Genomic DNA, 23,583 nt, shown 5'->3' with positions numbered 1-23,583 from the left:
TTAAGTTACAGTGTGCTATTATGATAACAAAAGTCTGGAAACACAACTTCAACTGCTGAGGCTTGATAGGTTGTCGTAATACAGTGATCAGCATAGTTCACTCTTCATTGCGCTACTCTTATCTGTAAAGCTGTATCAAATCAATGCTCAAGTAATCATCAGTAACATGTAGTCTTGTAGTTGTCATTGTACAGAACAGGCTTATATTTACTTTGTGGACAAAGCCTTGCATTTGAGACACACACACACACACACACACACACACACACACACACACACACACACACACACACACACACACACACACACACACACACACACACACACACACACACACACACACCCAGCCAGCCATCCTGGTCGATGAAATATAATGCTATTCTTTTTCAAAGGAGAAAAACTTTTCAGGTTACATATGACACTAAAATGCAATACATTTCAACTGTTATTTATCATGGAACCATTAAAGCGGAGAATTATTTTTCAATGAACTCTATAGCATCGTTGTGCGTGGATATTGGTGTGCTTGCTAGTTACTCAGGTGAGCTTAAGAAGGGAATGGGATGCGGTTATTTTCTGGTTACATCACCCTAGGCAGTAAGCCAGTGGCACAGAGCCATTGCCTTTATTACTGTGTAACGTGGACCTATGCTGCTCGACTTGCATATATATAAAGCTCAAGAGATGTATAGCAGTTCTCACCGGGTCATTGGTACCTACTATACGCAGTAAGCTGCATATACATGGCTGTCAGAAACAGAAAATACAATTACTGAAGGACGCTTTAAAAACATTAAAAGTATGATAATGTTCTCATCCCCAGTACAAATTTAAGATCCAGTCGGGAGCCAAATCATTCTTGGCAACATTGTTGTTGTTGAAGTTTGATTTCAGAGGGCACCAGGTTAATTCCCCTGCAACCCATCAACCTATGTCTTGGTTCCCAGGGCATTAGCTGGCCTTGAGTTTCAATGAGCCTTGCACTTGGATTCCTTACGTGAGCTCCCTCTAAAGAACCCAGAGACTTTGCTCTTTTTGGCCTATCCTCATTTTCAATTTACATGTTATGCAGTTCACTAATGTCTATGGGATGCAGAGAGTGTGATGCATGGGTTGGCTGCGAGGGGGGGTACCGAGTATGGATGGGGGAGTGTTGGGGAGAGGGGGGAGGGGCTCTGTGTCAATACCATTTGTACCGTCTTCTTCACTACCGCCTCTGGAATGATTCAGCCGGCTAGTCTTTGAGGTTTGTCAGAAGGTGGTCCAGTTCAAGAGACTGGGCGGAGCAGGTTATGTGTTCTGTTGGTTTTGCGCCCATCAATATCTAGTGCCAACACGACTTCAGACAGTATGATGCCACACAGGTTAGAGACAACATGTTTGTCAGGGTGGTGGTGAGTGCAAATCCTGCAATCCAACAGTTGAATGACCTTTCTGTCGGGGTTGGGTGGATGGGGAGTCTGTGGGCGTTTGACCATAATAACCCACCGCTTACGGTTTGGTTGTTAGCGTTGCGGTGATGGCAACTCACTGTTTTTTTTGTCAGTTGACCTTTTATTTGTTTAAAGTACAAAGCACATTTTCTTTTGAAATGTCTGTACATGGCCCATAATGGAGATTTAACACTCAGTCATTTGCAAATCTGTTTTGAAATTGTTGTTGTAAACCATAAGGTCAAATTCATATAGGCTTAGGCTACACTACTGTTTATCCATATATATTATTAGTTAACTGTCTGGTTTGTCAGGTGTGGGCAGCTGATCACCTGCTTATCTGCTGCTCTATCCAAGAACAATTTCCCCCTTCAACATACAAGTTCTAAATTTCAATCAGTTTAAGCATGAACGCGTTACCCTGGAGGCTTCCACTGAAGGCTATAAAACAATATGCCATTAAATAGGAAACAAGCTTCACATTCGTTTGCAGGCCAATGTTTTCTTGGCACTTCCGCTGAGCTCCATTTCTTCGCTTATTCTGTGTTTTTGGCAGCTTGTGATGATGAACATTTTACCAAGCAAAGGCAAATGGCTGTCAAAAGCTGTGCTTACTGCTTACAAGGTTGTGCGCCGCACTCCATTGAGTCGCAACACTGCACTTTAGGCAGGTGATTTTTAAATATCTGAAGTCATGGTAGGATGTGGTTTAGTGCAATGTGGACCACCTTGACACACTAACTAAGCCATTTGGTCTAGCTACTTAGAGGAACCTGACTGAGATGTTTCCATTCAGGGAACTTTTGTGTGTTTGCTAGGGTTGTAATATTTCTAACCCTTATCAACACAATAAAAATACCAAGTAGCCTTTGCCTATGTGAACAAATCGGCTTTTAAAGGATGAACAAAAAATATAGAAAACGGTACCACTTGTGTGTCATTGTTGTGCAAAGATCTTTGAATTTTTATCAAATTGCAAAAATGTCTTAAAATAAATGATATACTCTCAAAGAAAATAATATCCCTAACTTTCTAGGGAGTTGGATTTTCTCTAGGATATGAGGCTTGAGGCAGGGCTCTTCGGCATGTTACAATGTTACCACACACACACACACACACACACACACACACACACACACACACACACACACACACACACTGGAAGCTCTCCCGAAAGGGCCACTTGTGGCTTGAACGGAGACATATTTCTTAGCCAGATTACTCTGGCTACGTTTTTGGAAGTTATCTTCATGCAGCTCCCCCCACTTGAATGGGTTTGTCTCACTCGACATTTAGGGTGACAGCTTAGCTTAAAGTTATCTATCTTTGACTGGAAGGTAGACGACACTGTTTTCTTCTTGAAGAAGCTCACTAGACTTTTCTCGCAGGTTCATCAGCCAATTCTTGGTGCACGTCCTGCACAAATATGCCAGGCTCGGATGAGCTCCTCCCAGCTAGCAGAGACATCCGCTCTGCAACAGCTCTTTTCTTGATACCGTCCACTTTGTCATCTGCTGGTTAGGTTGTCCGGAACCGGGGATCGATGAGTGAGGCCCTGTCCAGGAGTTCCGGTATTACAGGGTCATTGTATTTATTGTTGAAGGAGTTCAGTATGTTGCTCCTGATTTTGGTTGGTGACCTCTGTCTCCCTATTCTCTGGCTGCAGGAGCCTGTTGTTTAACAGGTGGAGGTTTGTGAGGTATGAGAAACTCAACAGGCCTCGACAGATGGGGCATCAGTAAATTCCTTCAGTGGACTTACAGCTTTATTCATTGACTCCAACCCATTCATGTCCTGCCACGTGGGCATCAGGTGTCTGCTTTTCTCGCATGCTCCCAGGACCTGTGCCTCTTCTGTACCAACACTCGTTTTACAATCCGTAGTCTTGAACCCCAACTAGTTAGGGACTCGGTGATGAGTTTGTGAGAAGGTAGACCGAGCTCAGCCTGTACCAGGGCCAAATCTCTTCTTATTCCAACTGAAGGAAAAAGCACTTTTTGTAAACTCTGATGGCACTGTCAATCTGTGGATCTTTCATACAACCCTGTGTAAAAGAAACGAAAAGGGGAAACAAAAAAACATGTTTGATCATTAACATGATTAAGAATGGGATGCGGTTTTTTTTCTGGTTATATCACCAGGGCATCATTCACACATAGTGATAAGTGTTATTTAATTATTTACATTTTATTATATATTTTCTATGCCATACTAATCAGAAACCACATTGACAATACAAGGATTTGGCTGTAGCAAAGACAAACAGTGAGAGGAGGGAGGGTTACGTTATGTATGTAGTTATTAGTTAATTATGGTCAATTAAATTATGAATGCGTTTCTATTCAACACATTATGTGTCCACAGGAACATTTATATGATATTACAAACTGATCTAACAGTCTACTGATAGAAAATAAAATATTTCACACTGTTGGTGTAATTTCATTTATGCATAGCCTTCACACAAGCACACACACTAGTAGTACATTTTCTATGCTATTATTGCAACGCAGAGCTGTATCAAGGGCAAGGCTCAATATTTGTTTGGCTTTTTTACGCAATAGAGCTCGGGATTGTGTATTATTGAAGTTTTACAGAGCTAAACCCTCTCTTTCAGTTGGAACATGAAAAACTGCACCTGTTTTTGCACCTGCACGCAAGACCATTACCTGCGTTCGGGAAAGAGTTGAACTGTAACGTAGTGTTTTAAGGAGACTGGCAAAAACGTGATTTATTTTTTTAAATCACGGCAATATAAAACATATTACCAAGGAAAAAAAATAATAATAATAAAAAAACGGGTTTGGGTTCAGTTGCTCTTTAAAAACGTGTCCAAAGCATTGGAGGTTGGGCCACTCAGTCACTCTCAAGGCTTTGATCATGATGGAGCCGCTGTCTGTAGTCATGCAAACAAGACTTCTCGAAGCTTCCAGGAGGCCAGCGAGTCTTGTTGCAGCCCTGGGGCTATTGCTATGCCAGTTTTGTCGTCCGGAAAGTACGATGTCCGGAGGCACAGAGACAGTTCTCAGCCAACAAAATGCGCGGCCAGATTCCAATAGAGGTGTGTGTGTGTGATTCATTTGGACCAAAGATCGTAGTGATGGAATAATAATCTCTGTTTTGCAGTTGCTCTGCGGCGCTAGGTCTTGTTTTGTTATATAAATTGGGCCGTAAGCATTTTGCCGCAGTTGCATTAACTGCAGCAAAATGCTTGCGGCTGGGCAGCTGATATTTTAGATAATTTGTCTGCAGCATCTCAATGAACCAGCTTTCTTTTCCCAAAGGTATAAATGAGGTACATATCTTTTGCAATGTAATGGGTCACCGCATATGTGATCTCCTGCCACCTGGGCCCTTTCTCATTTTTGCAGGCGCTTTATAGCTCGAGCTGGCGTCTGCATCCGTGTGCGACCTACACACAACTGCGATTCACACACATGGCTCTGTTGGTGCTGGAAAGAGTTGTGTTTCCATGTTCAGCAGCGATCGCTGTTAATAATACCCATGCTCATGTGTTTTTTTTGGTGTGCCTGGTGTGATAGTTTCCACAAATGTACACGTATGGAAGTTTAACTGTATTATATACAGTCTTTGTGTGTCACACTCACACTAGAGCTCCAATGGCCATGAAGTTCTTGTCCTGCTTTTTACTTTTGCAGAGCTAGTGGGATGCACCTCTAAACATTGATTTTTAATCCAATGATTCCCCTGGAATTTATTTCAGGCTTGGTGGTACGAACTGACAAAAAACGTGTTCATATAATTTGCCGCGCATGGTGGAGAGCACTGACACATTGAGTTGAATGGGACTGTAGACATAAAACGCAATTTCTGTTTTGCAATAAGGCATCATCAATTTTATTTGCAACTGAGGCAGATATTTTATGGCTCTCGCCAGCAAATGTATACGTTTAACAAATCACAATCGGGTATATTTTTCAAAGTCACCATGGCTGCTGTTCAGTTTGTAGGTAATGGTGGAGGTAAGAGCCTATTTACGTTTTGCGTTTTGTCAGCTTTGTTTTGAATACCAACTTTTTATGAAATCTTTTATTTTAGAATTTTGTTATTGTTCAGGGAAATAAAACACCCCCACTTATTATCATAATCCCCTCATCCCCAAACTTCCATTCACACTTTCTAACACTTTGATTAAAAGTCAAACTCCAGTAAAATTGAAATCGCATCGCGGCTGATGTAAAAATTGTGTGTAGACTGTAGTGTGCAGTTTATTGTTAGGTGAGACGTGTTTCCACATGCGGGCAGGCCAAGGCAAGAAGGCGGAGATTTACATACGAAAGCTGGAGTTTTGAGAATTGTTGTGATACTTGGTTGTCCATCCCAGCTTCTTCTCTTTCATCATTTTTTTTTGAATGGTACCACAGCTTCAGTTGGTCCCGCATCTACGATGCTTAAGCTAGCTTCAACGATGCATGAGCAGCATGCTAAAATCCCTCAAGCTCCCCTCCCCACATCTGTCGCTCTCTATTTCCACATCTGTATTGTTATTTGGCTCGGTGTTTTGGTTTAAAAATGTAGATGTTTGTTGGCCGTCCCAGCTTTTCTCTCCTTTTTTAGGGGCCATGTCAAGTAATCTAAGCTGCATCTGTACCTGCTTCGCATTGGGTAGAAAGGATACTTTGTAATTCGCCTATTGTGTAGAAATGTTGATCAAATGATTGCTCTATAGAGGTTGGCTGCTGTCCGGCCATCTCCTTGAAGAACACACCGCTAGACACACAGGACTCCCACTGGTGATTGCGTATTCAGTTCCCTACATCACATCGCTGTAATTCAGAGCATGATTATCTGTTGAATATCCAACATCGACCCTCCCTTCATCCACCACCATAAGTATACTTTATTCTGTTGGAATAAAACACGAGTCTCGATCGATTTGTATTCTCCACCTTTTCATATCTAAATGTAGTTGGGTTGTCGACTCAACTAATGGTAAACTAGCAAGTTACGTCTTTCGTTTAAGTTTTGATTGATCCACACCCAGGGGAAGAAATGACATAAGCCTATTATACCTGATACCTGATACCCTTATACCTATTAATCACTCCAAAAGGAATTTGTTGGCTAACGGTTAAACAACAAGTCGTTCGTTAACATAAACTTTCCCAAATTTGATTTATGGTTCAACTCGTATAATTGAGCCAGAGACCTTTTATAAGGTATGCCTTCTATGTGTAATGAGCTGCTACACTCTCCTCTCTGACACCATAATAATTGTGCACAACCGGGATATTACGTTCTATCTGAAATTAGCCCTCTTCTTTCTTTTCTTTCGATCAGGGGAGTGCTGGAATCCAATTTCTCCTGATTGGATAAAGTGAGAACACAATAGCAGATATTTTTTCTTCCGTTTACTGCAGAGCGTTGGGACTGGGATAACCAATGTCACTAACCAAACAGCCTACGGTGAATACCCTCATAGCCAGGCTTTTGAAATAAAGAGCCCGAGGGCCTATTTTACCAAACAAATAAATAAATGCATAAAAATCGCTTGCATCACTTTAACAACCCATTCTGGCAGCCTTGGAGCGTGCGTTCATGGGTGCGTGGCCCTCATTCCCCTTCCCGGTTGAGTTCCCTAGTTCGGGTCCAGCCATCACCATAGCTTCTACTTTTTGTTATTGACGTGGGTTGTCGATTAAACCCTCCTCCCCTTCCCCAGCAGCGCTCTCTATGGGGCTTTCAAAGAGCCTCATCTCGTCCCGGGTTGTTCCGGGCCAGCGGTTGCTGTAATCATCATCCACACGACATGGGGGGCACTTAGGCAGGGAGGTGGTCAGGCTCTGCCAGGCCTCATCCCGTCTTCTGTGGTACGTTACAATGTTCTGGTCTGGACAGTTTCTGCAGACAGGACGTTGTGATGCGCCATCGTTGTCTTGAATGACTCGGTGTTTGGGATAGAATGTCAAAACCTTTATAATTAACAGGGGCAGCAACTGATTGGATCCCAATTAGTTTTCATGTAGTGGTTGAAATTTAATGAATGTACAAAAAATAATAAAGAAATGTATCACAGGTAAAACCGACAACCCTACTTCATGAGGGTTTCACCAGATATCATCAGCCTGGCCTAAGTCTTCACATCATATGGGTCGCAGAGTCCACACATGCTCCTGTAATTTACACAGGACTGGGACCAGCTTCCCTATGAGTTTATGATCTCATAGGGGGGGGGGATAATTGACATTGTTTTTCTTTAGATATAGATAGAACATATGCATATTATATAAGGAAATGTTTACCTGACCTACATTTCTGTTGTTTGGACCTGATTCAACACTAAAGGAGTGTATGCTTGTTATCCAATGCCATTTCACTGTATTTAGTGGTACTACTGCATCTAGTAGTTTCCATCTCAAGAACCCTTTCAACGAAGGAAACACATTTGAATTTATAATACCGTACACTTTTGAAAGTGACACCTATCACTATAGATAATCTTTTTAGTGATTGTGTCAGGGTTACAGTTGCCTCATATCTGCATTCTGCAGAGCAAATAAATCAAGCAAAAGCTTGACCCATTGCAACATAACCGTGCCCCACATTGGGCTTCACTTGACAGGGGAATAGAAAGATAAACAAACTACGAGAGACAAAATGTCATAAAATAGTACACTGACTGATAATAAAATGTATAAAAACAATATTACAACATGCAGTTTGACAATAAAAACGTTCATGAAACCCACACGGTTGAAGCCCATTAAAACGGATTAGAGGACTGAGGAGGTGATAAAAGATAAAGGTGTGTTTAGGAGCTGATGCACCATTGTTTTTTAAAAAAAACTGTTAGCCACTGAGTTGTTTCAAGCTGCGGTTAGTCTACTGATCCATGCAAACCACTTAGCGAATGTTAACCAAAGTAAAGAAATGTTGTCCTGCCCAAAGGCACCCTGTCCCTATTCTTCTCTCCAAAGTAAACATCAGACATTGTCCATGTTTCCAAGGAACAAAGGTATTTCCCGTTGAATCTGGCGCAGGGTAATATCTCCTATCATGTTGAGGTGTGATTCTGAGTGTGAGAGAAGAGCAGTTGATTTATTCACTTTTTTTAAGGAAGGGTAATGTTGGTATAAACTAGATGTCTATTAATCCTTCTCTATTGTCCCTTATACTCTTTATGTGAAATCAGCCCTCGCCTGCTCAGGACATGATATATTAGCTTTTTAATTGATATTCCCACATAGCATATTGAATGGCCGCCCAGATAAACTATGGCTCGGTGAACAATGCTTAATCTGCCCAACACCATTTTAGTGAACGTGTCAAGTAGTTGATTCATAGATTCTCAGTTCAAAGTTGGGCTGCAGTGGTATTGAGGAGAGCAAGTGTCTCTTTATGGATTTTCCCATATATGTCCCCATAACAGCTTTTTTTTTGTCTAAAGGTCAACTTTAATGACATAGAAAGTCAATGCGTAGGCTGCGGAGGCGGTGCGCTTAATAAAACATAGGAAAGTGCTCAATGTAAATTGTAAGTAGCTGCCATGCAATTAAATAGTTTATTCATCTGGAATAAATGGCTGGTTAGGCTGCTCTATATTTGTGAATGAATAGGTTTCATCCCAAAAGGGCACACAGATAAGCAGTGGTTAAACATTTCATCAAATCCAGAACGATTCAAAAATAGAATATTCATGGCGATTGGTGAAGTAACAAGTAAATATTTCTTAGAGTTTGTATACTCTGTTTAACAATATTGTATTAGAAAATAAATGCTATATTATTTATAGAGACGCCTTTTTAAAAGCAGATTTTTGTTTGTAATCGAAGCCACGAGGCCAACATTATAGAAATGTGTATCTCAATCAAGGTTAGGAAAATGGAGGATTTTTTTGGAGTTGATACGTTAAGCATGTTCCCTGTGCACCGTTGACATAGCATGTTGAAGTTCCGGAGACCCAGAACTCTCATAAGAAACCAGCAACACAGAACTAGCATTAATGACAAGAGCAGTCCCCAGCGTCATGTACCTCTGGATCAATGCCATTAACAATCACCGACACATCGATCCTATGCATAACAAATTAATCCTCCTATTGATTTGTTATTCCTCTTTGGTAGACGGGTGGAGGTTGTCCATCTCGTGTTACTCACGCGTCACCCTAGCCCTCAGCGCCATGTTACGACACAGGTCATTGTTTTGACCGTCAACACAACTACAATGAGCAAGCAGACTGGCAAACAGGCTCTTAAATGTTCTTGCTGAGCTGTGACGCCAGCTCATGTGACGCTCATGGTTATTGATTGATCGTTTAACGGTAGGGCGTATTGGATAAAGCAGGGGCAAAATCCAACAGCAATGGCTATTGAGTTGGATTTGGTGGCAGTCATGCTCATGCTGTACTTGCTTAAAAGTGTACAACAAAACCAAACAACAGTTTTTATCAAAGCCATGGCCAAGTATTTTCAATTGCATTTGAAAATAAAACGCTGCATTGATTTTGATAAAATGTAACGTTATCACATGATGTGGTTAAGTTGTATGATTAGGTTTTTAATGAATGTAGAAAATAAAATAAAAACAATTGGTCCAGCAAACAAAACCATCTGACACCAGTTCACCATTCAGGTGAGGCTTAGTCAGTACAGAGGTGCTGTTCCCTAGTGTCATTGAGACAAAGGGCAGGCCGAGACATTCATTATTTGTTCAACTGAGCAAAAACATTCTAACAAGTCACCACAGCATTCTTCAGGAACAGACAAGCTTAGCTTCATATCTCAATATTACGGCAATCCTAATCTAAGATCGAGCATTCCTACTCTGTTATAGCCAGCCTTTTCTCCAAACCAGGTGGTTGAAGATAATGTATAATGGTTAACAAAATAATGATTAATCTAGAAATAATGAACTTTTAACAGCACACACACGGGCGTGCACAATATAGGGTTATAGTTTTCACCCCTTTGCTCTTATCAGCAGACGAGTGGGAGCTGATACGATTAGGCTGGCTAGCTATCTCTTTTGTTCTCTCTTTTGGCTAATAGTCGCCTGTTTCAGCCTTCTTGGAATAACCAAAGGACCAAGCTTTGTGCCTTTTTAGATCAAGTCACAAGAAGATTTCAAAGATGAGGCGGTTAGAGTTGAATCATTCGAGGAAGGAGTGACCCAGTACGAGGAGCAGAGCAGTGGGTTTTGACGACAAAATGTGTTGTCAAAAATCAAGCTACAGAAGGCTGCTATGTCACGTTGGTAGGGAAGCAGACGGGATTTGTGAATCGGAAAATATCTTGGTATTAGCGCTCCATCCTATATGCCCGAAATAGGTTGTTGTGCAATATTAGTAAAATATGAATAATATATATCAAAAGACAATTTTAGTCATTTGGGGTAAATTTTTGTCTGTCAAATGACCTATTATGTTTTTTTTAGGTAGAAGATCAGGTTGGTTGTAGAACTTTTGGGTCCGAGCCTGGCTGCAAAAAAAGGAAGGGGCAGAGAGTTACACATTGGTTCCAGTTTGTTAACACACTATTGATCTGGTTTATGCATTTCTTATTTCTGCTCAGCCTCTTCTCTTGAGGTACTTTGCGTGTCATACTTTGTAATACAAGAGAAGAGAGACATAGCTTCTGGGGTCCAACTCTACTACAAGAAAAGGGGTTGTTGGCAGGGATGAAAATCCATCTGGTTTTCTGATGTCTGAGATTTCAGCAGCGTTTCCTGATTGCCATTGCCTGTGTCAGGGAAACAAAAGTGTTGCCCTGACTCTGCGGTTCTCCACAGTCAGTGATTCTTATCATCTTTTCTGTGCGCCATGAAGCTGTGTACTCTCAGGCTCGTTGCCTTCTCCTAACTTAACCCCCTTAATCAAAAGCCTTGATGCACCAAGATGAACCTTCCACGTTTCTTCATGCTACTCAGTATCTGAAGCTGCTCAGCTTTGTGAATGGATTATATTTAGGGAGCTGTCATTTATGTTCCTGACAAGTTTCACGTTCCTTCCTTCTTCGGACGCGGTTTTGCGATGGAAATGGAGCATTAGTGCCTAGCTTAGCATGTAATCAAATTGACGCTGTGGTCAGGTTTTGAGCTATCAACCTATTTTAGCATAGATGCATTTATAGAGTCTTGTACATGCAGTAAACATTGTAGATGGCAGAAATGATGGCTGAAACGATTCAACCTCCCAAGACGGAAACCTCCTCTTATAACAAGCGAGGTTAGGACGCTGCGACTCTGGGTCACCCATGGAGTCACAAGTGTGCTGCGGGAATTATCGTGGACTAGTACAATCATTATTCAGATTATACATTTGATTATTAATAAATTCAACGAGTTAAGGAATTTAAAAAGTAATGGGCATTTTATTACAACAGTTTAACCAGTTACGGTTGATTTATATGGGGTATTTGCTTGTTACATTTAATTAAATAATGAATATGTGTTAATAGTTTTTTTTCACTGACACAGTGTCGCTGGTTAGGGTTAGGGTCGTGTGTTAGGGTTAGGGCCGTGTGTTAGGGTTGGGGCCATGTGTTAGGGTCGTGTGTTAGGGTTGGGTTAGGGTTATGCAAACAACTAATATTTAATTAATGATTAACTTGGCACAAGTAAATGAAAACAATTAACTTGTGCCAAATAGATATTTTAGTAACAATTAACAAATGTTAATAAAGGGTTAGGTAATGACTAGTTTGCTATTTACCTTATAAAGTGTTGCAGAATAAACTTGTATGGACAGCATGCCCTTTTAAAGGAACCATAAACATGTGCTAAATGATTGCTGCTCAATTGTTGGGGTCAGTTTACCTGAAACAAAAATGAATTGAATGCGATAAAGAAGGCCATCAGGATGATTCAACTGGACAATTAAAAGCATACAACAAACTCAAGGATTAACATAATGTTACGAGAAATTATCCCATTAAAGTGATTCCTCAGAGTTTGAGCATATATGATGAGCGAAATAAGTACAGGCAAGACATTGGCAACAGTGACAAAAGGAACTGCCAATGTTGGGATTTGGCTGTGGCCGACACACTTGTTTGCTCGCCCAGTCATTTTGTAATTGTTTTAGCCGGTTCTCTTCCTGATTTACAGCCTGGCAGGGCAGCTTAGTGTGTTGGCACTTGGCAGGATGGCTTGGCTGTCTACACAGTCGCCAGACATAATTCTTCAGTTGGTTTGACTGGAGTTGGGACATGGATCACCTTCAGAACCTCTCTTTGGCTGACCGTTGTTTTTTGATATTTTTTGGATATTTTTTTTATTGGTCTCACAAGTGGCTATAGAAAAAACGCTTTGAGGCTCTGTCGAAGCGTTTTTTCTAGAGCCACTTGTTGCGCTGACCCAGAAGACCTCTGGGAAAGTCTTTTCTCTCTTTCTGCAACTGCACAACTCCAACTGTCAGTTGGACACCGCTTTGCATCACTTCCTGTGTGTCATCACTGTTGACTATGTGCATGTCCTTGAGGTCTAGTCATGTTCTGATCTGATTTTTATATGGGCTGGTTAAGACAAACTGTACTGCTTAACAACATTAGAGGGTTATATAGAGTATTTGACCTTTGAAATGGCCTTATGGAGCTTTCAGAGGATAAACTTAATGCACTTTATTGCCGGGAGCAGTCAGACGATCACCTTCACATCATAAATGTGACCAATAGGCATATCAAACTTTATACTGCATTGACCAGCTCATTAGACCCATTTTTTAATAAATCATAAACTGGTCTTTTTTTTTCATAAACTGAAAGAATTTACTTTATTATCCCCTGGCGCAACATTTTGGATTCATAGCAAGTATAGGACAGTCAGGGCTTGTTTTCTACATGAATAGACGCCATGGCAGGTTGTAATGTTGGCCAGGTCTGCTGAGGAGGCCTGACGAGAGTCTTTAGACCAGAGACTAATGAGTCCTCTGTGACATCCTGCACATACAGTCCTTACCTGCTCAGTGAGCCAGAAAAATGATCCTCTGGTCCATTAGGGGATCCACATACCTCTGAGAATGAGAGTATTTTGGTAGAGCTCTCACTGTCTCTTGTTCTCTCGCTCTCTCTCTCTCACTCTCACTAACTCTCTCACACACTCACACACACACACACATCCTCTCTGTCTACACTGTACTACTTCGTTCCCTTCCCGTACTGGATTTAAAGCATGTTTGTAATGTGCACAAATTTCAAGCTGTATTTATTTCACAATTAACCTTTCCTTTTAGGGAAGGCTTAGGCCAAATTAAGCCAGAGGGTATTTCCCATTTCTTATACGATGTTGGAATCGGATGAATGGAGATGAAAATAAAAGATAGGGATTAGTTTTGCAGCATATCATCAATATCATCTATTGTATTCAGAAGGCTAAGACATACTGCATGCAGACATGTTAATAGTAATCCCATGGACTTTTTCAGAACTGCTGGTCGTCACTGCTGCTGTAGAAGGCCTCTGAGCTCTGTTCAGTCTTATTTTTCATTTTTATGTCTTCCATCTACTTTGAAGACCAAAACTAAAGCACAAATTTTATCCTAAAAAGTACCTTAAAACCTGATAACCCTAACTACTGATAACAAACTACTGTTTTGTTTGATGTTTTTCCTTTGTCGCTGTTCTACTGCAGAACAGTCTGCTGCAGAGTAGTTGGTATTTGTATTTGTGTCTTTTGTAAGACAGCAGTTCCTGGTTATGGCCAGTATGTCTACTCCTTAGCCTGTTTTAAATATAGGTCCCTGGTCTAGTGGACAACATTTTCATCTGGGTTTTATTTTGGAGAGAGTGTGTTAATTACCACCATGGTCTTTCAAGTGAGTGAATCATCCGGTGGTATTTGTGGCAATTGAGGCAGCAGGAATCTCTTTCCTTCTCTATGCTTTGCATTTCACGTTGTTTTTTAGTGCAGATAGCACTAGAGCTGCTATATAATGATCCAAGGAAGTGACCTCGATCTTGTTTCCCCACAACTGCATCAGAGCAGGTGGTGCACTCGTTGGTTACCAAACAAAATAAAAAAAAATAGACCTCAGTCAGGAAGTTCTGCTTCTAGTGCTTGACCCATGACTCTGGGTGTGCCCTATTGTGAACTGGACATTAGCCACCAGTGTTTACTGGACCTGAGCTGCAATTGTTTACTTGATCTAAGCTGCGGTCCACAGGAAATCCTGAGGATAACACTTGGCCTGGTAGCCAAGGTCACGAAGAACCCGCCTTTGGTTAGAACCGGACCCCATGCTGCTACCGTTAGCATCTAGGGAAACTGTGTTGGCAAGAATTGCTGACCCGTTTTGTCATAGCTTACAGTTTGAAATGTCTTTTGTTTGTGTTCAGTTAAACAGATTCTGTGTAAATACAATACAATTATGCATTATACAATAGTCTTTTCAAAGTGATATTATAATACTACTAAAATGATGGATGCTGATCTAAAATGTATACAAAAATGTATGTATTCCTAACTATCGATTTATTTGATATCCATATTCTTGTTGTGACAAGGTAACCATGTAATGTGTCTGTATTATCAGCAGCTCAAGGTCAAACCAAGTGAAATAACTGCATAGAGGGAAAAGAAGGGAGAGGGGCAAATTCTTGCTGGGATAATAAGGATTATATTCAGTCATGCCTGCTGGCTTAAGCCCCTGTGTTACCTGATGAGCCATACCTGAGAGGTAGACGGTGCAAAAGGAAGCAGTGTTATTTGTGTGTACACGCGCACAATCACCCTCCTTTCTCCTTTCTCTCTCTCATGCCCTCCTCCCTGCACAAGAGCTTTGGATTTCTTCACGGTGCATGAGCCACCAAAGTTCCCTATTGATACCAATGGCGCTCGCTTTAACCGTCTTAGATAAACCTGCCTGTCACTGTGAGCTACCTAGCACAGAAGGGGGGAGGATTTACAATATCTAGTCACTTTTAATAAGGCTGTCTCTGTTTTTAGCCGGAACCAGCAGCAAAGAAAGGTCGGGTGGTTTTCTGCAGAGGAAGTACTTGAATGAGTCTGTTAAGTGTGCAGCTTAGCATGGTCAAGTCCCATGTGTCCCCTAAACCCAGCGTCGGAGAATCTATGATAGGTTGGCAGATTGAACAAAAAATCCTGTTAATTCCTCCATACGGGGTGATCGTCTGTGACCCGCAGGGTTGAGGACATGGATAAGTTCCCATTGTTTCTGGATGTACACTCATGTCCCTCTCCTGTGTCTGGTCCCTGTGTAGGGGAGCCTGATGAGCTGTTTGTGCTGATGGTCTCAAAGGGCTCTTCTATGGTTTATTTTGGGAGAGGAATAATTGCATTCATCATTTTGTGTATAGTCAACATGAGCCACTATAAAAAATGCAAACGGAGCCACTATCCTAGTAGCTCCATTTCCGTGCTACTAGGAAATGGAAATGTCAGTTTTGGTTTTTCTAAACTTAATTTGACAGGGATCATTTGTGTGAGATGATTCCATTAGTGACTGTTTACGATGCAGTGTTTTGAGTTGTCCGACTTGTGTTTTATTAGAAGAAGGTGTACTCTTGCTATATACTAAGCATAGAAAATGTTTTCCATACATAATTATCCATTGCAGAAATGTTGTTTGGTTATGCTGTTTGATCGACAGTATATTATTTATGCGGTACTGTACTTGATCTTTACTTTTTTGTATACCACACACTTGGACTTCAGTACTGTCACATTTATATGCACCAAACCCATCATACACACCATTTGTAGTTGAAATTCTATTTCACCTTGTGGAATAGACTAGCGATCAAATTAAAAAGGAAAAGCTCATTCTCTTCCGGTCTGAAAATGTTTACATTTATAATGGTTCAAGTAACAGACATATATGAATGCCTTCCCGTAGTTTAGATGAAAGGCTCTGTCCTTGAATGAACACCTAATCTTACTTATAAAGGCTACTTCTAATAACTCCTAACCCAAATAACACAAGCAACAGCCCCTATACCACACTAATGCCAAAAGTATTGAGTTTGACAGAAACTAATCCGAGGAATTTAATAACCACTATACTTAAGGGAACATATTGGAAGTCCAGGGGCTTCTTGTTGTACAAGAATATCAGAACTGGAGACAGTACATTGTGTAAGCAGGACATTTGCTTAACGCATCTATAAAATGTCACTGTCCGAACTCTGTTTATTTTTACAATAAATGGTAACGACGACAAACAGTTACTGAGCGGAGGTTTTGTAAGATAAACCTCCAGGGTGAGGAAACTCTATAGGAAACTGAAAAGGCTGAACAATATTTCAATATATCAAACCAAGCAGCTGTAATTGTTCAGCGACGTGAGGGATGTCACGTCAGGCGGTGTGCTCTATTCCATCATTCTTTAATATTCAAGCACCTGCAAAAGGTTCTTCAATTTTAATGCTGCTAATAAAACATTGAGTGCAGTGACAATTAAAACATGTGTAACAAAGCAGAAGAACTGATTGAGAGGTTCACATCTGTTTGATGTTTGCTAACAATGGGGGTAATTGGGTTAACATTTTAGACTTTCCGGGACAGGGATTAGCATTCATAAATGGAAAACCTAAAAACAAAAATTCCGTTGTGTAATACGTTGTTGTTTGAGCACAGTAATCCCGTCTGCCCCAGTGAATTCCTTGCAGGACCCATGTTTAAGGCCACCTCCATTCAGCAAGATGAGATGAGTTTGGGGGGGGGGGGGAGATTTGTGCAGGGTTAAGCACACAAACCGCACTGGGCTTAAGAGAGCTCACTTCTGCAAAATTGTGTGGTTATTTTTTCAATTAAATCAAGTAAAGGCTGATCGTCCCTGGCCCCTGTGTACTTAGATGCTGGGATAAAAGGGAAAAGTCTCCAGTGATGCTCAGGCACAAAACCAGTAATGCTTTCAAAGTATAGAGCTATGATGATGAAATAACCCCCTTGGGTCAACGGTTGAATTAAGTTTGGTGTTAGTTCATGCAGATTCTGTTCCCAGACCTTTCAGACTTTTTTTTATCGTGAGATCCGTTTTAGGGGATATTTCTACTAGTATTACAGGAAGTCTAACTAGGGAACAAACCAATAAGCATATAAATATTTTGAGTGGTTGCCATTGTTGTCCACTTCTCTTCCCTAACAGCATCATTATTGTCCGTATAGGGCATATTATTAACACAATAAAAGCATGTTATTAACTTGACCTGATGAACGCATTCAAACCAGAATATAGAGTGGGGAGCCAGATAGTGTAGTGGTTCGAAGGTTTGCTCTCCGCTGATCCTTGAGCAACATGCCTAACCTATACCTGCTTCTTAAGGAAATGTGTCAACATTTTTTTGAATATTAACAATAAAACAAACACAAAACGGTAATAATTCCTCTCCCTTTCTCCCCCCTTGCAGGATGGCTCGCGGCAGCGCAAAGAGAGGAAGAAGACGGTGTCCTTCAGCAGCATGCCCACGGAGAAGAAGATCAGCAGTGCCAGCGACTGCATCAACGCCATGGTGGATGGCTCGGAGCTGAAGAAGGTGCGCTCCAACTCCCGCGTCTACCACCGCTACTTCCTGCTCGACGCCGACATGCAGTCGCTGAGGTGGGAGCCCTCGAAGAAGGAGTCGGAGAAGGCCAAGATTGACGTCAAGTCCGTCAAGGAGGTGCGGACGGGCAAGAACACGGACACGTTCCGGACCAATGGCAGCTACGATCAGATATCGGAGGACTGCGCCTTCTCGATCATCTACGGTGAGAGCTATGAGTCGCTGGACCTGGTCGCGAATTCCGCCGACGTAGCGAACATCTGGGTGACGGGTCTGAGGTATCTGATCTCTTACGGGAAGCACACCTTGAACATGATTGAGAGTATCCAGAACAGCATGCGCTCCTCTTGGCTCGGGGAACTCTTCGATGAGACCGACGTCCACAACAGTAAGCAGGTGAACATATGTGCAGCGGTGCAACTGGTGAAAAATCTAAACCCGGGACTAAAAAATGTAAAGATAGAGTTGAAATTCAAGGAGTTCCACAAAGCTAAGGACAAAACAGGCCCTGACGTGACCAAAGAGGAGTTCATTGAAGTGTTTCATGACCTCTGCACCCGACCAGAAATCTATTTCCTCTTTGTTCAGTTTTCCAGCAACAAAGAGTTTCTGGACACCAAGGACTTGATGATTTTCCTCGAGGCCGAGCAGGGCATGGCTCAAGTGAGCGAAGAGACAAGCCTGGAGGTGATACAGAGCTACGAACCGTCCCGAGAGGGCCAGCTCAAAGGCTGGCTTTCCCTGGATGGCTTCACCAACTACCTTATGTCGCCGGAGTGCCATATCTTTGACCCCGAACAAAAGACAGTGTGCCAAGACATGAACCAGCCACTGTCTCACTATTACATCAACGCCTCGCACAACACGTACCTGATCGAGGATCAGTTCAGGGGGCCCTCGGACATCACAGGGTACATCCGGGCCCTTAAGATGGGCTGCCGCAGCGTAGAGTTGGACGTGTGGGACGGGCCTGACAACGAACCGGTCATTTACACCGGACACACCATGACCTCGCAGATCGTTTTCCGCACCGTCATCGACATCATTAACAAGTACGCTTTTGTGGCGTCAGAGTTCCCGCTATTACTGTGTCTCGAAAATCACTGTTCCCTGAAGCAGCAGAGGGTCATGTTCCAGCACCTGAAAAAGATCCTGGGTGACAAGCTCTACCTCGACCCTCCAAAACCCGAGGAGCTCTATCTCCCCTCGCCCTTTGAAATGAAAGGTCGAATCCTGCTGAAGGGCAAGAAGCTCAGCACAAACGTCACCGGTTCAGAGGGTGAGGTGACGGATGAGGACGAGGGTGCGGAGATGTCCCAGCGGATGACCATCGAGTCTGGGGAACAGCAGACTCCCGCGCCCAAGAAGTTCCAGCTCTCCAAGGACCTCTCCGACCTGGTGACCCTGTGTAAATCGGTGGAGTTCAAAGACTTCCCGACGTCCTTTCAGAACCAGAGGCCCTGGGAGCTGTGCTCCTTCAACGAGGTCTTAGCGAGCCGTTGTGCGAGTGAATTTCCAGGCGATTTCGTGAATTACAACAAAAAGTATCTGGCGCGCGTTTACCCCAGCCCGATGCGGATCGACTCGAGCAACATGAATCCTCAGGACTTCTGGAAGTGCGGTTGTCAGATCGTTGCGATGAACTACCAGACGCCCGGCCTCATGATGGACCTAAACATCGGCTGGTTCCGACAGAACGGAAGCTGTGGCTACGTGCTGCGCCCGGCCATCATGAGGGAACAGGTGTCCTACTTCAGCGCCAACACCAAAGACTCTGTTCCTGGCGTGTCCCCACAGCTGCTGCACATCAAGATCATCAGCGGACAGAACTTCCCAAAGCCCAAAGGCTCCGGGGCCAAGGGAGACGTGGTGGACCCCTACGTGTACGTGGAGATCCACGGTATACCTGCGGACTGCGCCGAACAGAGGACTAAGACGGTCACCCAGAACGGGGAGAACCCGCTGTTCGACGAGAGCTTTGAGTTCCAGATCAACCTGCCGGAGCTGGCCATGGTGCGCTTCGTAGTGCTGGACGACGACTACATCGGTGACGAGTTCATCGGCCAGTACACCATCCCCTTTGAGTGTCTTCAGCCGGGCTTCCGGCACATACCGCTGCAGTCTCTCACCGGGGAGTTGCTGCCCCACGCCTGGCTGTTCGTCCACGTGGCCATCACCAACCGACGGGGGGGTGGCAAGCCCCACAAGCGGGGGCTGTCGGTTCGCAAGGCTAAGCGGAGCAGGGAGTACGCAAGCATGCGGGTGCTGTTGATCAAGGCCCTGGATGACGTCTTCAAGACGGCCATGGTCCCGTTGAGGGAGGCCACGGACCTCCGGGAAAACATGCAGGTAAGAGCGCTACTGCCAAGTGCTCCTTAACCATGTCATGGTTTTAACACAACGCAAAGGTCAGGGTATTTTATGTTCATCTCACATCCATATCCAACAAGTTCTGGGTTCATACCCCAGTGTACAATGTTCCTGTAGAGTGTAGACATTCCGAGAGCAAGATGCATAACCCCTACCTGCTCATAAGTAAGGGATAATGCCCGACGAGATGTCTATTATCCGGAATTAATGGACTACGCGGAGGCCTTATACGTCCATTAATTCCTGATAATGGATACCTCAAAGTGCATTATCCCGCTTATACCATGGTCACTTGCCAAAGAAGATAAATTAAGACCATTCATTTACCATGCGTTGTGCAATCCAAATATAAAGTTTTTCAAAAGCCATAACTTTGTTTCCCTAGTAACGCCTGAGGGTTTGACTAATACCTGGAACAATCATTACCCTCCTGTAAGGTTCTTATGCAATGGAAACGTTGTTCACTCCTCAAGTTAATAGGACAGACTTTAGCTACGACTTGGCAACGGGAGGTATTTTAGTCTGTTCAGCTATGAGCCAGAGAGCTTACGTTATCGATTGTACATATTTATAATTCGAAATTCGTCCAAGCCTTTATACCACAAATACGGTACTCTAGGGTCAAGCATATAACCGCATTGTCTGATCACAGTTTAATTAATTTTTCACAATTGACCAGCTCCCGTTATGAAGACCGAATCACCGCGCCATTCGTTTCAATGGGAATCTCGAAGGTCTATAATTTCAACATGAAGTATACATATTTATCATTTGAAATTCGTTCCAGCCTTTATACCACAGATACTATAAGGTCTATAGCTTATAACCGCGTTTTCTGATTACAGTTTAATGCATTTTTCACAATTTACCAGCTCTCGTTTTGAAGGCTGAACAGACAATTTGACTGGAATTACTTAAGAGGTGTCTGTATATCAGGGGTTAATGCACACCCTGCAGCCAATCAAAATCGAGTATTCCCCCAGATCATGGTATAAAAGAAAGTATTTGCTGTAAGACACTATGGTTTAAACTTAAAGCCCCTGGTTAATACAAAGGGCATTGAAAATAGTAATCCGGGTCACCATGAATCATACAGTTGCAATTTATGCGTTGCAATATTTGTTTACAAGGCAATGTTTTTCATCAATAGGACTAAAAAAAAGAATACAAAAGTCTCATCGACCCCAAAGTCTCGTGTAGATCATAACCAGGTCCTCCACAAAGGCTCTGGAGCGTCATAGGAGAAAAGGGTTTGTTTGGCAGCAGCAAAACAAAGCCACTGGGACTGATTCAAATCAGATGTGATCTAATCCCTGTGTGTTGTGCAACACACAGGACCGTCTGCTGGGGGACTTCAAAGCCCACTGCCGAGCTGGCAAGACGGGGCTTCTATTAAAGCCGGTTCTAGTTATTCAGAGGCTTCGACCGCATTCATCTCCATGCTTTAATATTTGAAGCTAGATCAGGTAATGGGGCCAGATACACGCTCTTGTGGGTCGCATCACTAAAAATGTGACTAAAAGTTTGTCGCGAGGGGATTCATCTCACTGCTGTTTCAGATGCATGGCGCTGTATGTATTCCTTTAAGGTTTGTCTGGTTTTAGAAAAACCCTGCTTTCAACTCCTCAGATCGGCTAACGTCTGTGGTGTATTTCCTTGACCTTTATGATCTCTGGGCGGGCTTTGTTTTCTCACCATGTTTTCAAGTATGAAAAGGGAAGTTCATGTAGAAAGGAACTGACACACACACACACACACACACACACACACACACACACACACACACACACACACACACACACACACACACACACACACACACACACACACACACACACACACACACACGCGTCCCTCCTTTCTCTCCGTCCCAATACTTTTGTTTATGAAACGCTTATGATTAGACCCCAAGGAAGGTCGGTGTGTCTTCCTCTGTGTGTGTGCATGTCTGTTTATGTTTGTGTCTCTCTTTCTGACTTTGTGTGTGTGTGTTTGAGGGAGGAGAGGGTGTTTAAGAGAGATAGATAGTGAAGGAATGAGTGTGAGAGTGTTGGAGAGGTTGCTTTGCAGTGCAAGTATACTGTATATGCAGGTGTGTTTTCGAGTGCCGAAAGTTACCACAGATAACAAGCGTTTCCTCTCACAAGCACTTCCTCTGATAGTACTGCACGGCTATTTTTGTCAGTGCTAGTGTTGTGTTTTCATGATAGTGGAGTTCAATGGACCATCTGAATCTTAACATTTTAACCAATGTTACAATATGGGTGCTGCATATACTTAATAATACTCTTGCCAATGTCTTCTGTACTTGTGCTACAAGTTTTAATTCTTTAAAAAACTACCATACTACATATAAATCCAGCACATGTATTTTCCAAAAGGAAAATATATATCTCCTTCAAAGTTAAGGAGACAGCGGACGCTTAGTATTCCCCCTATAAAATAGAATTGTGTTTCTGGTAGTTTTTTGTGTAGTTCTAATTACCTAGCTTCCAAAGCTGCCTTAAGCAATCTTCCCCACATCATGACATCCAACATGTAACCTAAACCCTGATACCACAGAAAAGTCCTTCTTGTGGTCATGTGTGCAGTATGTTCGTGTACAGAGATGATGCTCACAGCCAACAGTAACAGAACTGTAGCCTCGGCATCGATGTCCCTTTGTTGAAGACTTGGGTTCATGGGGGATATCAAGGATGTACCCTGCTGACGGCAGCGCTCCTGTCTTGTCCAACACGATGTGTATATATTTATATATATATACATCTATCTTTATCCCTTTGGCGGGGATGCCCAGGCATGCCCTGCTCGCTACAGCAGAGGTACACCAGGCTCCCGCTCAGGAGTGCAGATGAAGGCTGTCAGAAATAATAAGCCTAGGAAGCAGTGATAAGATCTAACCGATTTACATTTCAGGGCCCCCGGTCGAAGTAAGCGAACACCGTTCTCTTTGAGTCGGGCTCTGTGGCGGAGGCTTCTGGTGTCCTCCTTTTTGGCGGCGTCATGTTGAGTTCCATTTACATCTTGTCATCGCAGACACTTTCACCCAGAGTACTGGACTTGCTGAGGCTGAGAGCAGTGACTGCGCGCTTTCAATTGGAGTCAATACAATAAAGACTGAAAGTGGAGTCTTGAGTCTTGGCAACTTAAGTTCCATCGGTCGAATGTCTATGGGACATAACTTGGGTTTTTGAATGAGCGGCTTTTACTTCTTCGCCACCTACAGAGGTTGTTATGTACGATCATTCAAAAAACCCATGTTAATTCCCATAGAGATTTGATAGATGGAACCACGAGCCTCGGTGGCGGGACTTCTTCAGAGG

The 23,583-nt window shown here is 42.8% G+C and overlaps 1 protein-coding gene across 1 annotated transcript in view; it reads left to right on the top strand.

Annotated features, from left to right (window-relative positions):
* Positions 1-23,583, top strand: part of plcl2 (phospholipase C like 2) — a 44,275-nt gene that overhangs the window by 1,555 nt on the left and 19,137 nt on the right. Inside the window, exon 3 of the mRNA XM_030369858.1 lies at positions 17,756-20,239. Coding sequence (XP_030225718.1) covers positions 17,756-20,239 — 2,484 coding nt within the window. The remainder of the gene's footprint in view (positions 1-17,755; positions 20,240-23,583) is intronic.

Source organism: Gadus morhua, chromosome 11 (genome assembly GCF_902167405.1).
Source record: "Gadus morhua chromosome 11, gadMor3.0, whole genome shotgun sequence".
Classification (NCBI taxonomy): Eukaryota; Metazoa; Chordata; class Actinopteri; order Gadiformes; family Gadidae; genus Gadus; species Gadus morhua.
The sequence above is the reverse complement of the archived record's forward strand: the minus strand, read 5'-3'. Positions and strand labels throughout refer to the sequence as shown.